We start from the raw sequence: 19531 nt of genomic DNA, 5'->3' as shown, positions 1-19531 counted from the left end.
CAGCCTCAAAGCTCTTTACACAGTTAATTACAAAATAAGCTTTCAGCGCATTCATGCTTTTCCAATCCACATCCATCAGATCAAATTAAATGGTCTAAAGAGATTCAGAGAAGTGTGCGGACAACAATCAAAATCAGGCACATAATTCAGGAATTATTAGTACACACAACCCGTCTTTATAATCAACACAAGTTGAAACACAACACAAAAACTTGTGCTATGTCATATTTTCATATTAAGAGTGATACATTGAGTAATGACAAACCAGGGAACTAAGATTTTGTCATGTTTCATGAAAACACTTAATTCCATTTTCACTGGGGACCATATCTCTCTCATCATGTGCAGTATAAATCACCTTCATTCAATCAAAGTGCATATGAAGCGGGGAAATTTGTATAATTTCTTTGATCACACCAATCATCAATAAAAAATAAAATAAAATAAAAAAAACATTAGAAATTATTATCAATCCATTATGTTGTCTATTTGTTATACATTCTTACTTATATTTTAAAGTGTTAATATTTGAATTGGAAAATTTTATGGGCACTGTATATTCATATATATATTAGTTTTGGTTAAAATCATATTAATAACACCTGAATAAGAACTTTATAGCAGCTACAGTCATGAATGCAAATTCAGTTCTCATATCAACATTAGTTAGCAGTCTAGCCTGCTTGCTACAGTATAGATGCTTACTGGGAATTATTTGGTAGGAAGTGCATACTCCTCAATATTCTCCATCTGCTTTTAGCCTTGCCACCATGTTGGTTTATGAGCTGCGAGGCTACAGTATGTTGGTGAACCAGACAGCTGTAGATGTAGAATAGTGTCATTATCATCATCAAAACATCTGGACATGCATACATGAGAATTTGAAATTGTAGAAAATGTGGAAAAACCTACAGAAAATGTTCTCACAAAAATATATACGTATGTGTATATATGTATATATGTGTGTATATATATATATATATATATATATATATATATATGTATATCCTTTTTTTTCTTTACAAATATTTATTTCTGTCACACAAGTCAGTAATCACAACTGCTTAATGTGTTCAAATGCAGTTTTAGAAATGTAGGTGATGTTAAGCTGCATTTGCTTTTCCTTTGTTTAGTTAGTTACTTTAAAATAATCAGATTAATTAATCAATAATCAGAGCCTTTTTTTTTTTACAACTTTTTTTTGGAGATTCAGATTATATTTGTCCCTTTAATGTCTCTGCAGGTAAGTCGACGTGTTATTTATGTTTTATATAAGTAGAAATAGAGTGCATCAGTTTCTTTTTTTTTCTGGTATCAAATCTTGGTGTTCTTGACAAATGTTGAGGACGAGTGAGGACAAGTTACTTCAGAGCTCTCCTGCTCTGATGGAGGTTGTGACTGTGTAACAAAACTGACTCCTGGGTTCTTCAGGGACTGTGAGGCTGTGAGCTATTTCAAAATATTGCATATTTCCTCTGCATCTGCTAATTTATTTAAAAAAAGTTCTTCTCTGTCAACACAGGTTATTTTGAGCTGTATTCTCTGCTGTAAACAAAACAGACAAAAACCACACAATCACTCTCCACACTCTCCAGTCTCAAAGAAAAGTTTCTTCATAGTTTTCACCAGGCTCCCCGAGTTCAGAGTCTCTGGATATTGATCTGTCAACCTCAGAGAGGTCACTGACTGCCCTGGTCACACTGTCATAAGATGGTGGTGAGGACATTAAAGTGTCCTCTGTGGTCTGTACAATCTCCACCCCCACAGGCCCATAGTGCTGTATCATGGAGGCTATCAGCCCCTCTGTTTCTGGAGCATTCTCCACATCCACCACAGTCTCATAGTTTATTTGTCTGTAGAGGTAGGACGCCTGTCTCATCTGCCGGCGCACCAGATGCCTCCTATAACACCTCTGGATGATGATCGCCGACACCTCCTCCAGCTTGCGGCGCAGAGTGGAGGTGATAGGCTCGTGGGAAACCTTGGAGGGGTTTGTCATCATGAACTTCTCCTCCATTTGCTGCTTGAGGGCGTCCATGTCACCCGATTCTCCTAGGACACGCTTTGTGAAGGCAAACAGGATGTCCAGACAGTGGATCCTATCCCCACTGACCATGGGAAGGTCCATGGCGATCAGCTTGATCATGTTTGGCCTGGCGATGCGTAGCGGCTCAGACAAAGTGTCAGCGAAACTCGAAAGCATGGAAAACTCAATGAACTGTGTGGCCTCAGAATCAAACTTCTCCCAAACCTCATAAAACATCTCAAAGTCATCCTCGCTCAGCGGCTCTGTACTTTCCTCTGTGGCAACACTGAAGTTCTCCAGAATGATAGCTATATACATATTTACCACAATGAGGAAAGAAATGATAATGTAACTGACAAAGAAAGCTATGCCCATTGACGGGCTGCCACAGTTTCCCCGGGTGTTGGTGCCAGTGTTGACAAAGTTGGCGTCACACTCGTCTGGGGAACTGGACATTATTGGACTCAGGAGGTTGTCCCAGCCTGCAGAGGTGCTGATCTGAAAAAGGCAGATCATACTGTTTCCAAAGGTCTCAAAGTTAAACATGTCGTCAATCCCATCTTGTTTTTTCACGTAGGCAAAGTTCGCCATTCCGAAGATAGCATAGATGAACATGACGAGGAAAAGCAGGAGGCCAATGTTGAACAGTGCCGGCATGGACATCATTAAGGCAAACAGTAAAGTTCTTATTCCTTTGGCTGCACGTATAAGTCGAAGAACACGTCCTATCCTCGCCAGTCTGATGACTCGAAACAGGGTTGGAGACACAAAGTACTTCTCAATGATGTCTGCAAGAACAATCCCTGAAAGAAGAACAAGACAAGACTGGGTTGGTCTCACTTCACAATGATGAACTTAATTATATGTAAAGCTGCACAAATCAAATTTTTTATATTGACAAAGGATCAAATGACTACGTGTAATGTAAAGGGGTCATTAATTGTGACAAACCCACCAAAATCTTTCTCTCTCATCAACTTTGTTTCTAGCCCAGGATGAAGCATACTTCAGTGGAAAAGCTAATAAACGCACAGTGTGCTTCCTATCCAGCACTAAATGACAGACATTAACAACAACATTAGCTTTAGCTCTACTTCTAGCTGATGAACATAAGCATTAAAAACTTTTGTGTTTTGTCGCCTTTTCTAAAAAACTGCCTCTATTTCATAGAAACGTGGCTAATGTTGTTTTGCCAAAAAGGAAAAAAATATCAGTTGATGCAGGTAAAACTTCCATACACATTGTAATTTATATAACAGTAGCCAGAAGTTTATCTTTTATGACGTGTTATTTGAATAATAGTAAATGTTCAGATATTTTGGCGTCTTCCATGAGAAAACAGTAAAAAAAAAAAAAAGAAAATCCAATTTCTCACTTTCTGTTAAGATGATATTCTGCTCAAAAACAACAGATTAACCAGCGCTACTGAACACTTAAACCCCCTTGGCAGAGCTAATAGTTAGTCGGTTATCTCTTTTTTGCAGAGTGTCTCTACCTACCCACAATAGAGAGAATTATCACCACAAAATCAAAGATGTTCCATGCAACGGTGAAGAAGTAGCAGCGGAGGGCGAAGAGCTTGATCAGGCATTCGGTGGTGAAGATCACAATAAAGACCATGTTGATCTTGTTGAGGACAGACTCCATGCGCTCTGACTGCTCATCTGTTTCCACCATCATGGTCACCATGTTGACGATGATAAGCATCATGATCATGATGTCAAAGGCTTGCTTGGACACGAGATCGAAGAAGAAGGCTTGGAGGATGTTCTAGGATTGGGAAAACAAATGGTAATTCAGTCAGTGAGCAGGGCATCGCTGGTACATGTCGACAACATTAACAAACAGGTCCATCTGCAGGATTAGGGGTTATTAATACAACATAAAATATTCAACAAATGTTCGAATACAAATAAATATGATGTACATATGAAGTAAAAATGTAAAAAAAACCAACCAAAATTAATGTCTGAAATATGTTAATTTGAGAATTATATAATTTTACCGCAGGCCTTGGTATCGGCTTTTGTGGCTTTTTAGATCCTAACTTCTTCATGGCGTTATAGTACTTCTTCTGTTCTTCAGTCATGAAGATATCCTGTCCACCTAAGTATAGGCCAAAACACTAAACATTATTTTTACAGAAAAATGTGAAAATAATTTTTAAAAGTTGATCCATCCAGATCTGGGTCTTTGTTGTGGTACAGGTTGCAAAAATGTCAAAAATTACTTTCAAATGCAAATGAGCAAGGCCTAACATTTGCATTGTTAATACTCATCTTTCTTTTCTGCTGATTGAAGTTGTCAATAATGACACCGATGAAGAGATTGAGGGTGAAGAAGGAGCCAAATATGATGAAGACGACAAAGTAAAGGTACATGTAGAGGTTGATTTCTCTGATGGGCTGTTCCTCCACCTGAAAACAAAACCTTTTGTTAGTCCTTACTGTAACATGTTGTTGATGTACTGTCAGCTGTGTTAGCGCAAAGACATACTTACTCCTCTTGAATCAACAGCTGCATACATTATCTCCATCCATCCTTTAAATGTAGCCTATAATACAAAACATTTCACCACATTACTGTTACTGCACTACACTGTCAACCACTGACTTTATCTAATGAAAAACAACTTTACAAACTTAACTCAACAGCAAAACAACCCACCACTTGCAGAAGGGAAAGATATCCGAGTCCCACGTTGTCGAAGTTGACTTTCACTTTTGTCCAATAAAATTGGGTGTCGTTCATTGCGAGGCAGTCAGATTTGTTGTTGACTACGACGATACTGTGGATGAAGCCCGTTCTGTTGACGCACTTTCCGAACTTGCCGGCGAACAGGTTGACTCCCATGATGCTGAAGATGAGCCAGAAGATGAGACACACCAGCAGCACATTCATAATGGAGGGGATTGCTCCTATAAGAGCATTCACGACCACCTGATGGGCGACAAACATGAAAATAGTTCAGTCTTACAGCAATCAGTTACCATGACTGTTTCTCTAATTATAATGTTACGTATAATGTTTACTATAGTCATAATCTTAGTTTAGTGTGTTTGTGTGCTGACAATTGCTAATTGGCACTAAACACACAGTATAGCTAAGGCTGGTGGGCATGTGGTCAGTTTTTCAGGTATTTGGTGATTCCTGTAAACCAAGTTTTTTGACAAAAATAAATTTTGATCTGATGATTGTGTTAGATTAAAAACAAGTACCAAAGTAATAACAATTCATCCTGAGCAGGATCCATCCAGTAGTTTTGAGATGTTTCACTTAAAAACAAATGTCAACCTCATGGTGTCACTGGAGGAAATGTGAGGGGATCACCAAAGTCAGTAAGACAGATCGTCTGGTAAGGATGCCTGTCTGTACAAAGTTTAGTGTCAATCCATCTTACAGATATACATATATTTGTTCTGACCTACTGGTGGTTAGCATCAGCACAAATATTTGGACCAAATGTCATGTCAATCAAATTAATATTTGAGACACTCCTAATTTCTCACCCGCATGCCCTCAAATCTGGACAGAGCTCTGAGAGGTCTCAAAGCCCGGAGGGTCCTCAGGGACTTTATGGCAGCAAAGTCGGAATATCCCAGTGAATTTGCCACCAGACTTATCAAGGATACCTGTATGGAGCACAGAAAGGCATTTGGGACTGAGAATCATAAAAGGGGTAAAGTAGCAATATTTTTAATAGTACATAAGGAAGTCCAAAACATTGTGAAAAGTACTGAATAAAGCAATTTAACATCCATTCTTCTTTCCAAAATATTAGTCAAAGAACTGCATATATTTTCTGAGCAATTACATATCATTTAAAGAAAGAGCTTAATAAAAGGTCATAAAAGACTGGTAGAACATCTAACGAGCCATAGTTTAGAGTTTTTGTGTATTTTGGGACATTCCACAGTTAGGAACACAATTATCTAATTTCTGAGGTTTAGATTTGATTTGGTTATTGGATGATCTTTTAGCAAATTTAGATTTCCACTCTATTCTACATCCAAAACAGACAAAACAAAATGGTATTCCGCTGTTGAATGACCCTTGGATGACAGCTATGAATGAAAATGGCGTGATATAAATGAAAGAAACAAGAAATCCATGTCATGATTGATGATGGCAAAACACAGACAAGTATGCACGTATGGACAAATAGTGTCCATACGTGCATACTCAGCTATATATGCATACAAAATATGCATATATATCAAATAGAGTGAGTTTTATAAAGAATTTGAAATCTGTCTTTGCCAATTTTGTTTCCCAATTTTATCCAATTGATCCAATAAGTTCATTAAAAAAGAATTTGGGCTAATAAGGTCCCAATGGTCTTCTTTATAAAAGTCTATTTACAGATGTGTTTGTCCAATATATCTAAAGAAGATACTCAAAATTAATTCTCAGGACTAGAGAAGTCTTTGGCTCCACAAGAACACAGACAGAAAAATACAAAAACACAATAAAAGAAAGTAAGATGGTACTTTTTATAGAGAGAAAAGAAAGGTACTGTAGGTAGTTACAATGATCAACAAGATTGGTAATTTCTTTAAAAACAGACATAACAAATAACACTCAGTGCATGAATTAGACACAACAGTTAAGACATGAATTCAACCGGTGCATTTCTAAATTGCAAATAATGTTTTGATAGGTATAATATGCTGTATCAACTATACCAGATCTTCTGTAGATAAACCTCAAAGTACATGGCACTGCATTTGTTTTTGATATAAAAGCCAAGGTCCTGAAGTAACTGGTTCAAAGAATAAAAAAAGAAATTGAGTAAAAATGTATCTAATTTCACAAGAAAATGTATTTGTTTGGAAACAAGACGGTGGCTTTTCATATCACAACAGAAAGCACTTACGAGTGAAGAGACACAGACGCATTTGTGATGCAGATGCAAGTTTCCAATCCCATTCCAGCCCATACTCACCTGGGACCTGCTAACTACAACTTACCCTAACAATAGAGCGGTCTGTGGCAATCTGTGCAACAGCAGGTGAAATCAGAGGAAAAGTCAGGCCTCGGGCTGCACGCCTCGGGCACTTTGGATGACTACACACTACAGAGCCACATCCATTTTACCCAAACACGTTGACATGCTCACAAAGCGTAACGTGACTCTGATCACTGGAGCTCTCTTTTAATTTGTCCGGACAAATGTTAGCATTGAAGCAAATGTAACATTTTACAATCTAACAACTGTTCCATGCGTGTATTTAGCAGTCTCTATGTTTCAGGGGTGTAGAGTTTGTTTTAAATAGGAGGAAGAGATGGTGGGTTTAGTACAGAATCAATCAAGAAAGTGGCCAGTTATTGCAGTATAGTATAAATTGTCAAGTGCTTTCCTGTAAATAATATGACACTTACCGAGCTGCAAATCCCACAAACATGAAAGGCTACATTCAGCTACGATGAGAGGCATTACAGTTCAACCTGAATTATCAACATGTGATTTTCTTTTCCTTTCATGTGGCACAATATAAACGTAAGAGATGCAGAAGAATGTTCACTTACATCCACGATAAGAAAGTCGAGCCAGCACCAGTAGTTGGTGAAATACTTTTTGAAGCCGTACGCGATCCACTTGAGGAACATCTCAAGCACAAAGATGTAGGAGAAGACTTTGTCGGCGTACTCCAACACCACCTTAACGACTTTTCTCTTCTCAATGTAGATATCCTCAAACGCCTGCAGGAAGAGCAGTGTAAGAAAACACAACTTCATCACATCACCGCCACAACACTACTGATGGTTCAACATAAAAAAAATCTGTCTGCAAAGTTCTGTGTTTTGCTTTTTTAGGAATTTTTGAGATAAAAACTTTGCATTACAACATCCCACAATGAGAAAACTCACTGCTAGCAACCACTGCAGTAATGTTGTTATTACACTTCAGCTGTTAAGCTTCAGTATGATGATGGTAATATTATGATCAGCCACTAAACTGAACTTGGATCAGACATTGAAGTAATGAAAGTTTTCTAATATTAGCCCATTGGCTGTAGAATTTAAAAAATAATGGTGTCCCAGTGTGAATGTTTGTGATTTTATGTCAGTGAGATCAGCCTCCTTGTACTGTACAGCCTCCCACAGCTGTATGAATGTATTAAGTTACTACTGATGCAAACTCAGCATTTCCTTTTGCTGCTTCCGTGCCGTGTGCAGTGTGAAATCAAATGTGATGGAAAATGGCTGATTACTGCCTGACTTCTTCATCATAACGATGTGATTTTGTTTGATTGCACTGTACACACACAGGCCTGTTGCTCTTTCTGACAGAGTAGCAGCTCAATGAGTGTTTGCTGCCTAAACAACTCTGGGACCTGTAGCATAAAACTACACCTGGAACCGCGGGTACATCACTGACATCTTAAGGATTATAAGTTTGAAAACAGTTCTTAAATGTATTCAAACATAAATAAAATATCTGATTATTTTATATTTGTAATGGCACCTACTAGAGCTCCGCTGCTGAGCAGGATCATGAAGATGATGAAGCTCTCAAACCAGCTATGTTCCACGATCTGGTAGCAGGTCTTCCTCAGCCTCCACCAGGCCTGACCCAGACCATGGCTGGTGTCGATGTCACAGCACTGACAGTACCTCATGCACACTGAGAGGTGATGTGAAAACAAACCAGCACACATTATGTCACATGAAGGAACAACTGACAACCACTTGCTGAAAATAGTAGGCAGTAGATTAGAACATACAGTGCAGCATGTTAACAATTTAGTACAGTTTAAAAGTTTAAAGAAATTTTATACTCACAGTCTGGAAAGCACTCGTCCGGCTCCATACTCTCTTCAGCCAGCTCTGAGAAGTTGTCTATCTCGTCTCCGGGCCTCCTCAGGTCCACTGTGCTGCCCTCTGACAGGCTGATCTCCTCCTGAGAAATGAAAAGTCTCAATGTTACCATCAATTTCACTATAGATCCATTATCTCCTATAGACTGCTAACTGGACCTGTCTCCTGCACAAAGAAACAGCGTATGCAACAATCGCTATACATGTACAGCACAGAATGTAAACCTACGGTGGCCCTGAGAGCTCAATGCAATGCAACTTCAGAAAACCCATGCAAGAAGACAAAACACAAACAAATTTTAACTTCAAAAGTCACAAAGCAGTGAACAAGTGCGTCCCAGTCAGGTTCATCACTTTTTCGTGTCACCTGGAAACACTTCTGTTGTGTTGTGACTAACTGGAGCGCAATTGCTGAAGATGTTTTCTGAGTTTCTTTTCAATTTCTTCTTTTTTGTCCATTTGCACCGTTTAGACCTTTATAGAATAACGTACAATTGCTAAACACCTGCTGTGACATCACTGATTGGGGTGTGGCCAGTGGACCAATGTTCATATATGTTTTAACCCGAACAGAGCGGTGCAGCAGCATTTCTCTCCCCTGTATTCAGTGGATTCATCACATCAAAGCCAACTCACCTAGACACACTGCCTTGCCTTTCAATCTCCTCTGAGCCTTAATACAATTTTGATGAGATTTCCGTGTGTTGTAACAGCAACATATTTAACATGATTTATGGGACAGAGGTGCAGTTTCAATCCTATAAAATGGTATGAAGTCTAATCCAGCATTAAAGAGCATCCACAGGACCTGGAGACCGGAGATTACCAGCGTAACCATCTTAGTGTTTAAAGACAGAGCAGAGAGAATGTGCACTGACAGCGTTTGATTAGTCAAGATGATATACAGTATAATGGTAGGATCAGTGATAACTGCCACATGTCTGTGAATCTAATACATGCACACAATAGGCTGATTGCTCTTTGCTCTGTAAAGTAGGCAACAATTTCTTAATAGTTACCATCTTATCATTTTTCTTGTGTTCAAAGCTTTACACATGTAAAATGTATCCTCCCTTACAGCTGAGCAGCTGCTGATGTCCAGTTAAGCTGATGGAGGGCTAGAGGAGAGTTTTTTTTTTCATTTCCATTTTCCCTGATGCCTAATTCTGGTGTGGTGTGGAGTGGAGCATAGCAGGGAAAGAGGAAGAGAGCGCCAGACTGCAGCCCGCTCAGCTCAGCCTGGCCCTGCCTGGCTCTGCTCAGCTGTGTCAGTTTAATCTGCTCTGCAGGGCCTGGCTCCACATCTGGCCTGCTGCTGTCTGCCTGCCAAAGAGGACAGGAGCAACACACCCTCCACCTCAACAAACCCCCGACCCACAGGAGATTCGGTGATGGAGGAATACAGGAGAAACAGGATGGGGGGAAAAACAGAGGGTTTGATCAAGTGAGACTGAGAGAGATGTTTGCTCAACTGGTGCACATGTCAGAGTGGGAGTGTAAGGTGGTTATGTAATCTCATGGGTCAAAGACAACAACAGCACCTTGATATGCACTAATAAGTAAAACATAGCCAGTCACATTTCTTTTCTCATATTCTGACAGTTGTGCCAATCACAGTGGTCCAAGTAAAATTTTAAAGGGCATTTTGGGAAACACACTTGCTTTCTTGATACCACCATAATTGATACCACCCATGTGTTTGTAATGTAAATATGAAGATAACACCAGCAGCTTAGCACAAAGATTGGACACAGGGGAAAACTGCTAGATTGGCTCTGTCAAAAGGTTACGAGATCCACCTAGTTCACTAATTATCACAATATATTTCTAAATCTATACAAAAACCAAAGTCTAACCCCTCATCAACAGCAGGACTTACTGTGCTGGGCCAAGAAACAGTCCAGAATATTACTCACTATAAAACTATAACCTCTTGTTTTTACTCATCTTTTTTTTTTTTTTTTTTTTTTTTTTAGGGATTAAACAAACAGGATATAACGTGTTAATTAGTGAGCTTCAAAGCTGCTGGTGGGCGGATTATGTTTCCTGTTTCCTGCTGTTTCCCCCTGTTTCCAGTCTTTGTGCTAAGCTAAGCTAACTTCACATTTACAGTACAAACATGAGAGTGATATAGATCCTCTGGTCTGTCAGCAAGAAAGCAAATAACCGTGTTTCCCAAAATGATAAACTGTATCTTTAATTATACCTTGCTTTCAGTGGTCGACCGTAAGATAACTGTCTTATAATACTGCACAAATAATACTGATAAAACAAATTATACTGCTAGTATTAGCTTAGCTGCCTCTGTTAGAGTTGTAAGCACAGTGTGGGGCAGTACCAACTTAATGATAAACATCTCCTGTCAGTGCAGTATAAATTACACCTTTAACATACTTAGTACCATTCAGTATAGCTCTGCCCACCTCTAGTAGAGGTCAAATCAACTGGAATAAGTGCAAACACCTATGTGTGTGTGTGTGTGTGTGTGTGTATGTTGTGGGGGGGTTATTCAGTTATTCATTGACCATTAAATTTTAGGTAACTTTGAATATATAAATTGTCCCTACATCATTATCTCCAGGCACTGGCTGTAAACAAAAACATGCTCTTTACCATTTGGCCAGTTTGTATAATTGCAAATACATCATCTTTTATCATGACAACTGGTCATCCTTTTGTTGCACAACTCAGCTTTCTGAGAAAACTTTGCCAGATGTTCATTGCGTGATGTTACATTAACTATAAATAACTCAAACTGAAATAAAACATCTGGATTCATAAGTTATGTTTGTCCCATCAGGGCACTAGTCTCCATCAGAGTTCACCTTGTCTGCTTGACAGATTAACAGCTTACGTGTCCGGAAAGCCTCTACATCCATATCCACTTCACAGCCCACCCCCACCCACCTCTACTACACCCTATGTCCCTCCCCCATCATCTCAAGCCTTCACTATATTTTACTTATTAATGACATTAACAATAGCTAATCTGAATTGAAGGACCAGAGACTGATTAGATTCTTGATGGATATTATTTCACTTAAAACAAGGAGCCAAAACAAACACCGAGCTGAACTGATGAATCCTTCGAGATAACTTTTCCGAACATTTTCTGACAACATCTTGGGCACACAGAGGCAGTAAAGCTGCCATTAAAACCGTGTAGGTCCTAGTTCCAGGATCTACATTATTTAAACATGCAGAACTACCTTTATTTTATATATTTCTATTCTTATGCTTGTACTTTAAACAGTGTGTCTGTGACAACCATGTAAATGAAGCTTAAAAACTAAAACACATCCAAACATTGGCCACTCAAACAAATTACAAAACATTATCACCATAGTTTTCTAAGAACTACCTGATAATCTCCAATGAATTTCATGAAAAGTACTGTGTGATTTATTTTTAAGTGGGAAAATTGAGATGTGTTTAGTTTGTTTATACACTTCAAATAAACTCATTCTACTTGATTAACTAATTTTTAACTAATTGAGAACTGATAGCAGAACCTAGCGAGTCAGTCCAGATCAAAGCAGCTGAACCTGCAAAGATGTGAACTTTGTCTATAGGTGAGTATTCAATTCAACATATAGTATATGAAGAAAAAAACTGTCCAATAATTAACAACAAATGAATATTTCCTTGGTTTTGAATGGAGCTGTTTGTTCAACAAGAAGCCTATTTCCTCTATGATTAGCACCAAATCACTCATATGTATTTATTTTCACGAAATTTCCAAGGAATTCTTTAGGAAATTCCAGATACAAAAATTAAGTGTTAGTCGTAACATTTTCAGTATCATATTTCTAACAGAGGGAGAGATGTCAAGTTACTAACTACATTTGCCTTTGCTAAAATATATTTTTAGTTAATTGATATCATTTTTCCATTTGTTGCCAACACAGGATGTAAGAGATTATCGCAGCATATAACAGGCAGAGAGCAGGAAAACAACCTGGATGAGATTAAAGGTACTATATGTAAAAATGTGAGGCAATTTATTTGTCTTAATCTCTGCAACGTAACTTAAAAAACCTTCCCCACGCTCTCAGTTCAATAACAGCCTGAAGACTTTGTAAAAAGACTCCAGACAAATTTTGAGGGAAAAACCAAAGCATCTGATGTTTATCTCCGATGCCTAGAACTTGGCCACAATGCCTCTCTTGCCAGCAGTGTGCAACACTAGCTAATGTTACCTTAGAAATGGAGTCTATTGTCAACAAATGACTGGCACAACACAAACTCCACGTTGGCACAAAACACCAAAGAAAGTTTTATCCAATGAGGCCAAATGGGAATGAGACAGATGTTGGGGAAAAACAAGGGCCAGGAATGGCAGCACATTCAGTTCATGGAGGAATCTCATATCATAACATAGCCAGACCTATCTCCACGCTTAGTTTCAGTCAAATATGACCCATAGTCTCAAATATAATAAATATATAGTCAAACTATAGTAATAGTGTGACTTACGTCACCTCATCTATCAATGTGTGTTTTATTTGTTTGTTCACGAAACACAGTTCTAACAGGAGGGAAACGTTACCTGTGGGGGAAACAGACATTGACCTATCAATCACGTGCAGTCTTGTGTATGTCACATCACTGTATTGGCTGATGCCCAAGTCTACAAGGGTCATTAATAACAATGGTTTTCTGATTGTTACATACAGAGTGGTACCTTTAATTTTGAAACAGAACGAGGACATTCAAATTTAGGTCCCTCTTGCCTTCAAAAGCAGTAACATCACAGCATGTGGTTTTCATTCGTGATCAAGGTCAAAACACCAGTTGTGACATCAGTGAAAAACAACATGCAGAAAGCAGAGCAGCATGTAATTTAGTGCTGGTGGATAACCTCTAAAGGCCATGAGTGTACAGAACAGTGGACCATGAAGCTTCTGTCTTGACATGACAAACTCACCGGCTTGTTGTCTTCATCCTCTGACGACTCTGATATCTCCTCCTCTTCAAGAAACTCCACATCTGATTCTCCAGGTGCGATGGGAACAATGACAGTCAGGTTTGGGTTGGTCATGTAACTGTCCTCCTCTGGGATGATGTATTTCTCTCCACAGCTTCCGAAAACTCCCCCATTGCTTTCCACGTGATTGCTAACAAGCTTGATGGCCTGACTGGCTTCTTTGGCCTTCTGATTTCGACGCTTCATGCTGTGGTTGAAGAAGTTGGTGACATGTGTGACAAGCCAGGAACCTCCTGAATGGATACGGGCGATTGCGATCTGGATGTTATTCAAATCGCCGTCTTCATCTGGAGCGGAGAGGTTGTCGGAGCTGAAGGAGCTGAGCAGCAGGGCCAGGAAGAGATTCAGCACCTATCGACAGACAAATGTCATGTTACTTTACATTTGAGGAATTTGGAGAAATTTATCACTGTTGCTACTTCAAAGCCATTTCACCAGAAACTGGCATAAAATGCTGCATTTACTCTGCATATGTCAACATTTACATTTCTTTACAAATCTGAGCATGGGTTAGCCTGTAGCTAAAGGATAAGTGCACCTAGTGCACAACATGATATCCCGCATATTTTGTCAACACTGGCAAATCCTGCATTGTAAATTCGAGAGGATATTCTACCCAGCTATGCTCAGACACATATGGCGTTGGGTGCTTTCAGCTACACTGAACTCAAGGTTCAAAGCATCCAACTCCCAAGTAATCTGTCTACTCGGTTAGAGAGCAGCGGCATCATGCACATCTCTGCACTGTATCCATGTGTGTGTGGTCTGTGTGTGTGTGCACACTGCCTGTGTGCATGTGTGATGTGCACAGTTGGTTAGGATCATCTTTAGCCACTGAGCCATGCAGAGATGGGGAGCATGAGCAGATGATTAGTGACGAATGCCCTCCGACCTTCTCGCCCCTAAGCATCCTGGATAATCCTTTGGATAAACAGCTTTCCCACGATTCATGTACAGAGGAGGTTTCTGTCCATTTAACTCCATAAGGAGCACTGTTGTGATCTGGTCTTTGCACTAACAAGCCAATAGAGTCACTGAAGGTGTCTGTACGCAGTAGGTGTAAAACAAGACCAACTGCTCTGTGCTCTTCAGGTCACCATTCATCTTTTGTCAGTGAAATCCTTTGAGAGAGTTTTTTAAGCTGTAATGTGTGTTTAGAGAGTCAGAGGGTAGCAACAGGCTCCAGATGATGCCGTGGTGCTGCAGGTATAATGACCATTCACTTAGTGACTGTGGTTTCTTTTGTGAAGCTTTAGCATGGCACATGATTCAGTTTACAAAAATAACATATGGCAGATTTAGCACTAAAAATTTATAGTAATTCTTGAAACAATGGGTTTTCAACTTTACACAGGCGTAAATGAAAGCAAGTGCCTCATTCCCAGCCAGTGAACACAGATAGCTATTGTAAGCTAATGCTAATGAGCGCAACTTAAAACTCATGAGTTGATTGAAAACTTTGTCTCCAGCTGATGTTTTAACATTTCCAACTGATTTGTTTTTAAAACAAAAAGCTTTTAAAAGAATTTTAAATACAGACATGGCTACGATACTGTGCTTAAAACTTAAAGCTGCATGGTGCACGCCTTTGGAAATAACACAAGGTTACTACTGTAGGTGTAAGCTAGCTACGTTAACATTTGCAGCTTAAATTAAAACACACTGTCCTTTTATTGTGTTTTGGAGAGGTGATAAAAAAGACAAATTCTGACAAAGTCTCTGGTTGAGTCGCTCGTTGGTCCTGTTTTACAACTGGCCTAAAGTATGACATACTACATAGTCTGAGGAAGTGTTGTTAAATGTTAAATGTTAAAATTTTGCTGGTGCTTTTGTCAGGAAATACATACAACCATACAACCTATGCTATGAGAAGCTGCTACTTTGCAGATATTGTATTAGAAATAGTGTTGTCAATACGTGTGCATGAAAGACAGTGTCAGTCATCATCCAGGCAAAGTTAACCAAAAAGGTTTTAAAACATTTCTGACTGATACAGAGCACAGGATTAAATGCAGAACAAACTAGCATTTAATTGAAGAGGTAACAGAAGGCATGCTGGGAACAGGTGTTTGAACAATGTCCAAAAGGAACTACACACTCAAAGCCTTGTTGCTCCATTTTTTAAAAAGCCTGCCAGGGTTTTAAAACAGTTATACAACAGAACTGAACTGATTGTGTTGCAGACGATGCTCATGTTTCAATGTACGATACTATTCTAATATGTTTTTCTTGTTTGGACTTGGATAATACTCCTGCTAATCTCTTGCTAATTCTTGTTGAATCAGACCAAGAATATAAACTTAGCCTTAGTAGAATAAATACAATAGAAAGGAATAATAAATGGAATAAAAAAAACAAACAAAAACAAAAAACAAAAAAAATATGATAATAATAATAAAATAAAAACTGTATTTTACCCTCTCAGGCTGAAATAGTACTAAACAAATGTCATATATTTGAAGAATAATCATTAAAACGATGCTATATTTAAAGTAAAAACTACACTTACCACAAATAAAAGCTTGGATTGACTCTTCCGGGATTCTTTTTTTAGCTGTTCTCATTAATGTTAGCTTTCAGGACACAGCTGAACAACAAATCACCATATGTTTGGACCAACAATACGTATCCTGGCAATGGGAATTAGTGACTGCAGCTGTGTACAAACTGAGCTGTCAGACAGATTATAATACAAATAATATTTTTTACAGAAACAGCTACATGCAGTGTGAAAATCAATACCTGTAATAAAACTGGAACGACAGCAAGAACACTCAGTGGCCTCGGCTGATTCTTTGCACAGAACATAGGTCAAACTTTCACCCATAAGGCTTAGTTCATTAGCCGTGGATAAAATATGCAGCCCTGTTGGACATGAGGCTGCAGCTGTCCCTACCATAGAGTGTGCCTTTTGTGGCTACAGTTTGCACAGCAGCATGTTCAGATAATACATACATTACTTAGGGGGGACAACAGATGGTTTATATGTCGTCCAGACTTTATCTGTTTTGAAGTCCACTAATGCTAATCTGTAAGTCAGTTAGCATGACGCTGTGACATAACCACTTCCTCAGCGATTTGTGCTCAAGAGCACTGAGGAAAAATGCACAAACCACTGTGGCTACATAGATATCTGAGTTTGCATTATTTATCACAATGATGCAACGACCACTTTTCAAGTAGGTCCCATCTTCATAACATGGAATCACCCATCCTCATTGGTGCAATGTAATCCCTGATTACTTGTGACATTATCATTTGGATTTGACTACAGTTGGTTGTTTTGATGTGCAATTGAATTTCTCTCTAGGCAGACTTCCTGTTATCATATACTGTTAAGGGATGACGCCAACAAATCCAATGAATGTGTATGTGGGATTAATTGAAGTTTCTCTCCAGACATGTTTTAAACTACGTAATAATACTCAACTGGGAATGGAAGCACATATTCGCTTAATCAAGGTGAGAGAGCAGCACGTATCAAGATGGTCAGAGGAAGACACATCGCAGAGACACAGCCACATGTTTGAGCCTCAGTCTGACCCAGACTCAGATGAGCAAAATTGGCAACTAGCAGATGTATCAGAATGGTTAGCATAGTTAACATCCTTTATTTGTTTATGTGGTTTGTTAGCTTGTAACTGGCAGTGGCTGACACAGTGTTAGTGGTTGTGCTAATGCAAAATCTAATTCTCTGTACTGTCAAGATTTGGGGTTTATTTTACTCATTTTCCTCATGTTATGTATTATATAAAAAACATCACGTGGACAAGTTAACAAGGTTAAAAACTTAATCAGAGGGGGTCTTTAAGAATAAACCATAGTGTCCGTGTTCATCATAATTGCTCATTGATGTGTTTTTTTGGGGTTTTTAAAAAAAAAGTTTTTTCAATGCCTTTATGAGATAGGACAGTTAGAGAGTGACAGGAAACTTGGGGAGAGAGGGGGGATAACATGCAGCAAAGGGCCATGAGTCGGATTTGAACCCCAGGCCACTGTGATTAGGACTAAGCTCTACCAGGTGAGCCACCGAGGCGTCCCCCCCTTTGATATGTTTTTAGAAGCATTTAGACAACAATGAGGTCAATGGCACAAAGGAATAAGTAAGGTCTTACCTAAGCTACTTCTGGTCTTTTCATGGGATTTATTGACAATAAGAAAAATATATCACCAGACTTAACAAACCAGACATTAACAAATTACACATTTTAAATCATGCAAAAATGTCTGATTTAGTACTCACCACCAAGTTCCCTATGACCATGACCAACATGAACACCAGAATGCAGAGGGGCTGCCCAGCCACTTCCATACAATCCCACATGGTCTCGATCCACTCGCCACACAGCACCCGGAACACAATCAGGAATGAGTGGAAGAAGTCCTTCATGTGCCAGCGAGGCAGCTGGCAGTTGATGGAGATCTTACACACACAATCCTGATAGTTCTTGCCAAACAGCTGCATGCCCACCACAGCAAAGATAAAGACAATGATGGCCAACACCAGTGTCAGGTTCCCCAGGGCGCCCACTGAGTTGCCAATGATCTTGATGAGAGTGTTGAGAGTGGGCCAGGACTTCGCCAGTTTGAAGACTCGTAACTGATGAAGACAAATATTACAAATAATGTTGCATTTTGTCACACACTGTCAGATGTCAGATTGTTAGGACTGATTGAATTATTGACTGACTCTCACTCCTGACAAAAAGAAATTCAATGCTACAACTTATACATAATGAAAAGTTATTGATATTTTATGATATAGTATTATTTTCAGTTTAATTTACTATATCAAAACATGCCATCCAGTGTTATCCCTATATGTCAATCACCTTTGAGTTGTTCTATTTGCGAAAGGAATACAAAGTGGAATGTGTGTACATATATATATATATATATATATATATATATATGTGTGTGTGTGTGTGTGTGTGTGTGTGTGTGTGTGTGTGTGTGTGTGTAAAAACTAAGAGTGATTTTCTTTTTTTAGAGTTTAAGATTTCTTTTACCAGTCTGAAAGATCGCAGGACAGACAGCCCCTCTACATTGGAAAGACCCAACTCCATCAGACTGAGACAAACAATGATGCCATCAAAGATGTTCCAGCCCTGTTGGAAGTAGTAGTAAGGGTCCATTGCAATCAGCTTCAGCACCATCTCGGCTGTAAAGATCCCTGTAAACACCTGGAAAGACAGAGTGTAAGTAAAGTAAGTGTAAAGTAAGAGGTAGAAAAAGTGCCAAAATATCCTTCTTACTATAAATCTATGGGCAGGAAAGCCGAAAACATTTGACACTTGATATTGACATCTGGAGTCAGATGTTAAAAACTTTATTAACATGTTGAGAATATGTAGACAACATTTTGTTAACTTGTTAAACATGTTAATATTGTGTTGTTAACTCCTCACAATTTCATGTTGTTAATAATATGTTAACTTGTCATTCCATAAAAAATCTATGAATTCATCTATTTACACAGGCAGTCAATGTGGTATAACAGAGACACATGCATACCCATGTCTGTTTTTGGGCTACATTTATGCCTTAGATCTTTTCTGAACTTTATATGACTAGCGTTGGATGGTATACACTGTACGCAATTATGTAACCAAATAGTACATGAGAGCAATACCAAAAATAGACAATATTACAGCTGGAAAATCTTGTGGGGGAGAGGGACATACTCTGGATAAGTGG

At 38.8% G+C, this 19531-nt stretch overlaps 1 protein-coding gene across 2 annotated transcripts in view; it reads right to left on the bottom strand.

The window, feature by feature from the left end:
- Positions 1-1015: 1015 nt before the first annotated feature.
- The window catches only part of LOC139629401 (sodium channel protein type 2 subunit alpha-like), a 36580-nt gene continuing 18064 nt past the window's right edge, over positions 1016-19531 (bottom strand). For both annotated transcript variants that reach the window (XM_071492002.1, XM_071492001.1), the window contains 13 exons: positions 18844-19017; positions 18078-18434; positions 13775-14185; positions 8813-8930; positions 8500-8654; positions 7556-7729; positions 5536-5658; positions 4694-4966; positions 4527-4580; positions 4302-4443; positions 4032-4132; positions 3526-3796; positions 1016-2829 (listed from right to left, as the gene is read on the bottom strand). In XM_071492002.1, coding sequence (XP_071348103.1) covers positions 1598-2829; positions 3526-3796; positions 4032-4132; positions 4302-4443; positions 4527-4580; positions 4694-4966; positions 5536-5658; positions 7556-7729; positions 8500-8654; positions 8813-8930; positions 13775-14185; positions 18078-18434; positions 18844-19017 — 3585 coding nt within the window. In that variant the 3' untranslated portion in view covers positions 1016-1597. The remainder of the gene's footprint in view (positions 2830-3525; positions 3797-4031; positions 4133-4301; positions 4444-4526; positions 4581-4693; positions 4967-5535; positions 5659-7555; positions 7730-8499; positions 8655-8812; positions 8931-13774; positions 14186-18077; positions 18435-18843; positions 19018-19531) is intronic.

This window comes from Trachinotus anak, unplaced genomic scaffold (assembly GCF_046630095.1).
Source record: "Trachinotus anak isolate AG129_WGS33_773 ecotype Australia unplaced genomic scaffold, CSIRO_AGI_Tana_v1 ptg000012l, whole genome shotgun sequence".
Classification (NCBI taxonomy): domain Eukaryota; kingdom Metazoa; phylum Chordata; class Actinopteri; order Carangiformes; family Carangidae; genus Trachinotus; species Trachinotus anak.
The sequence above is the reverse complement of the archived record's forward strand: the minus strand, read 5'-3'. Positions and strand labels throughout refer to the sequence as shown.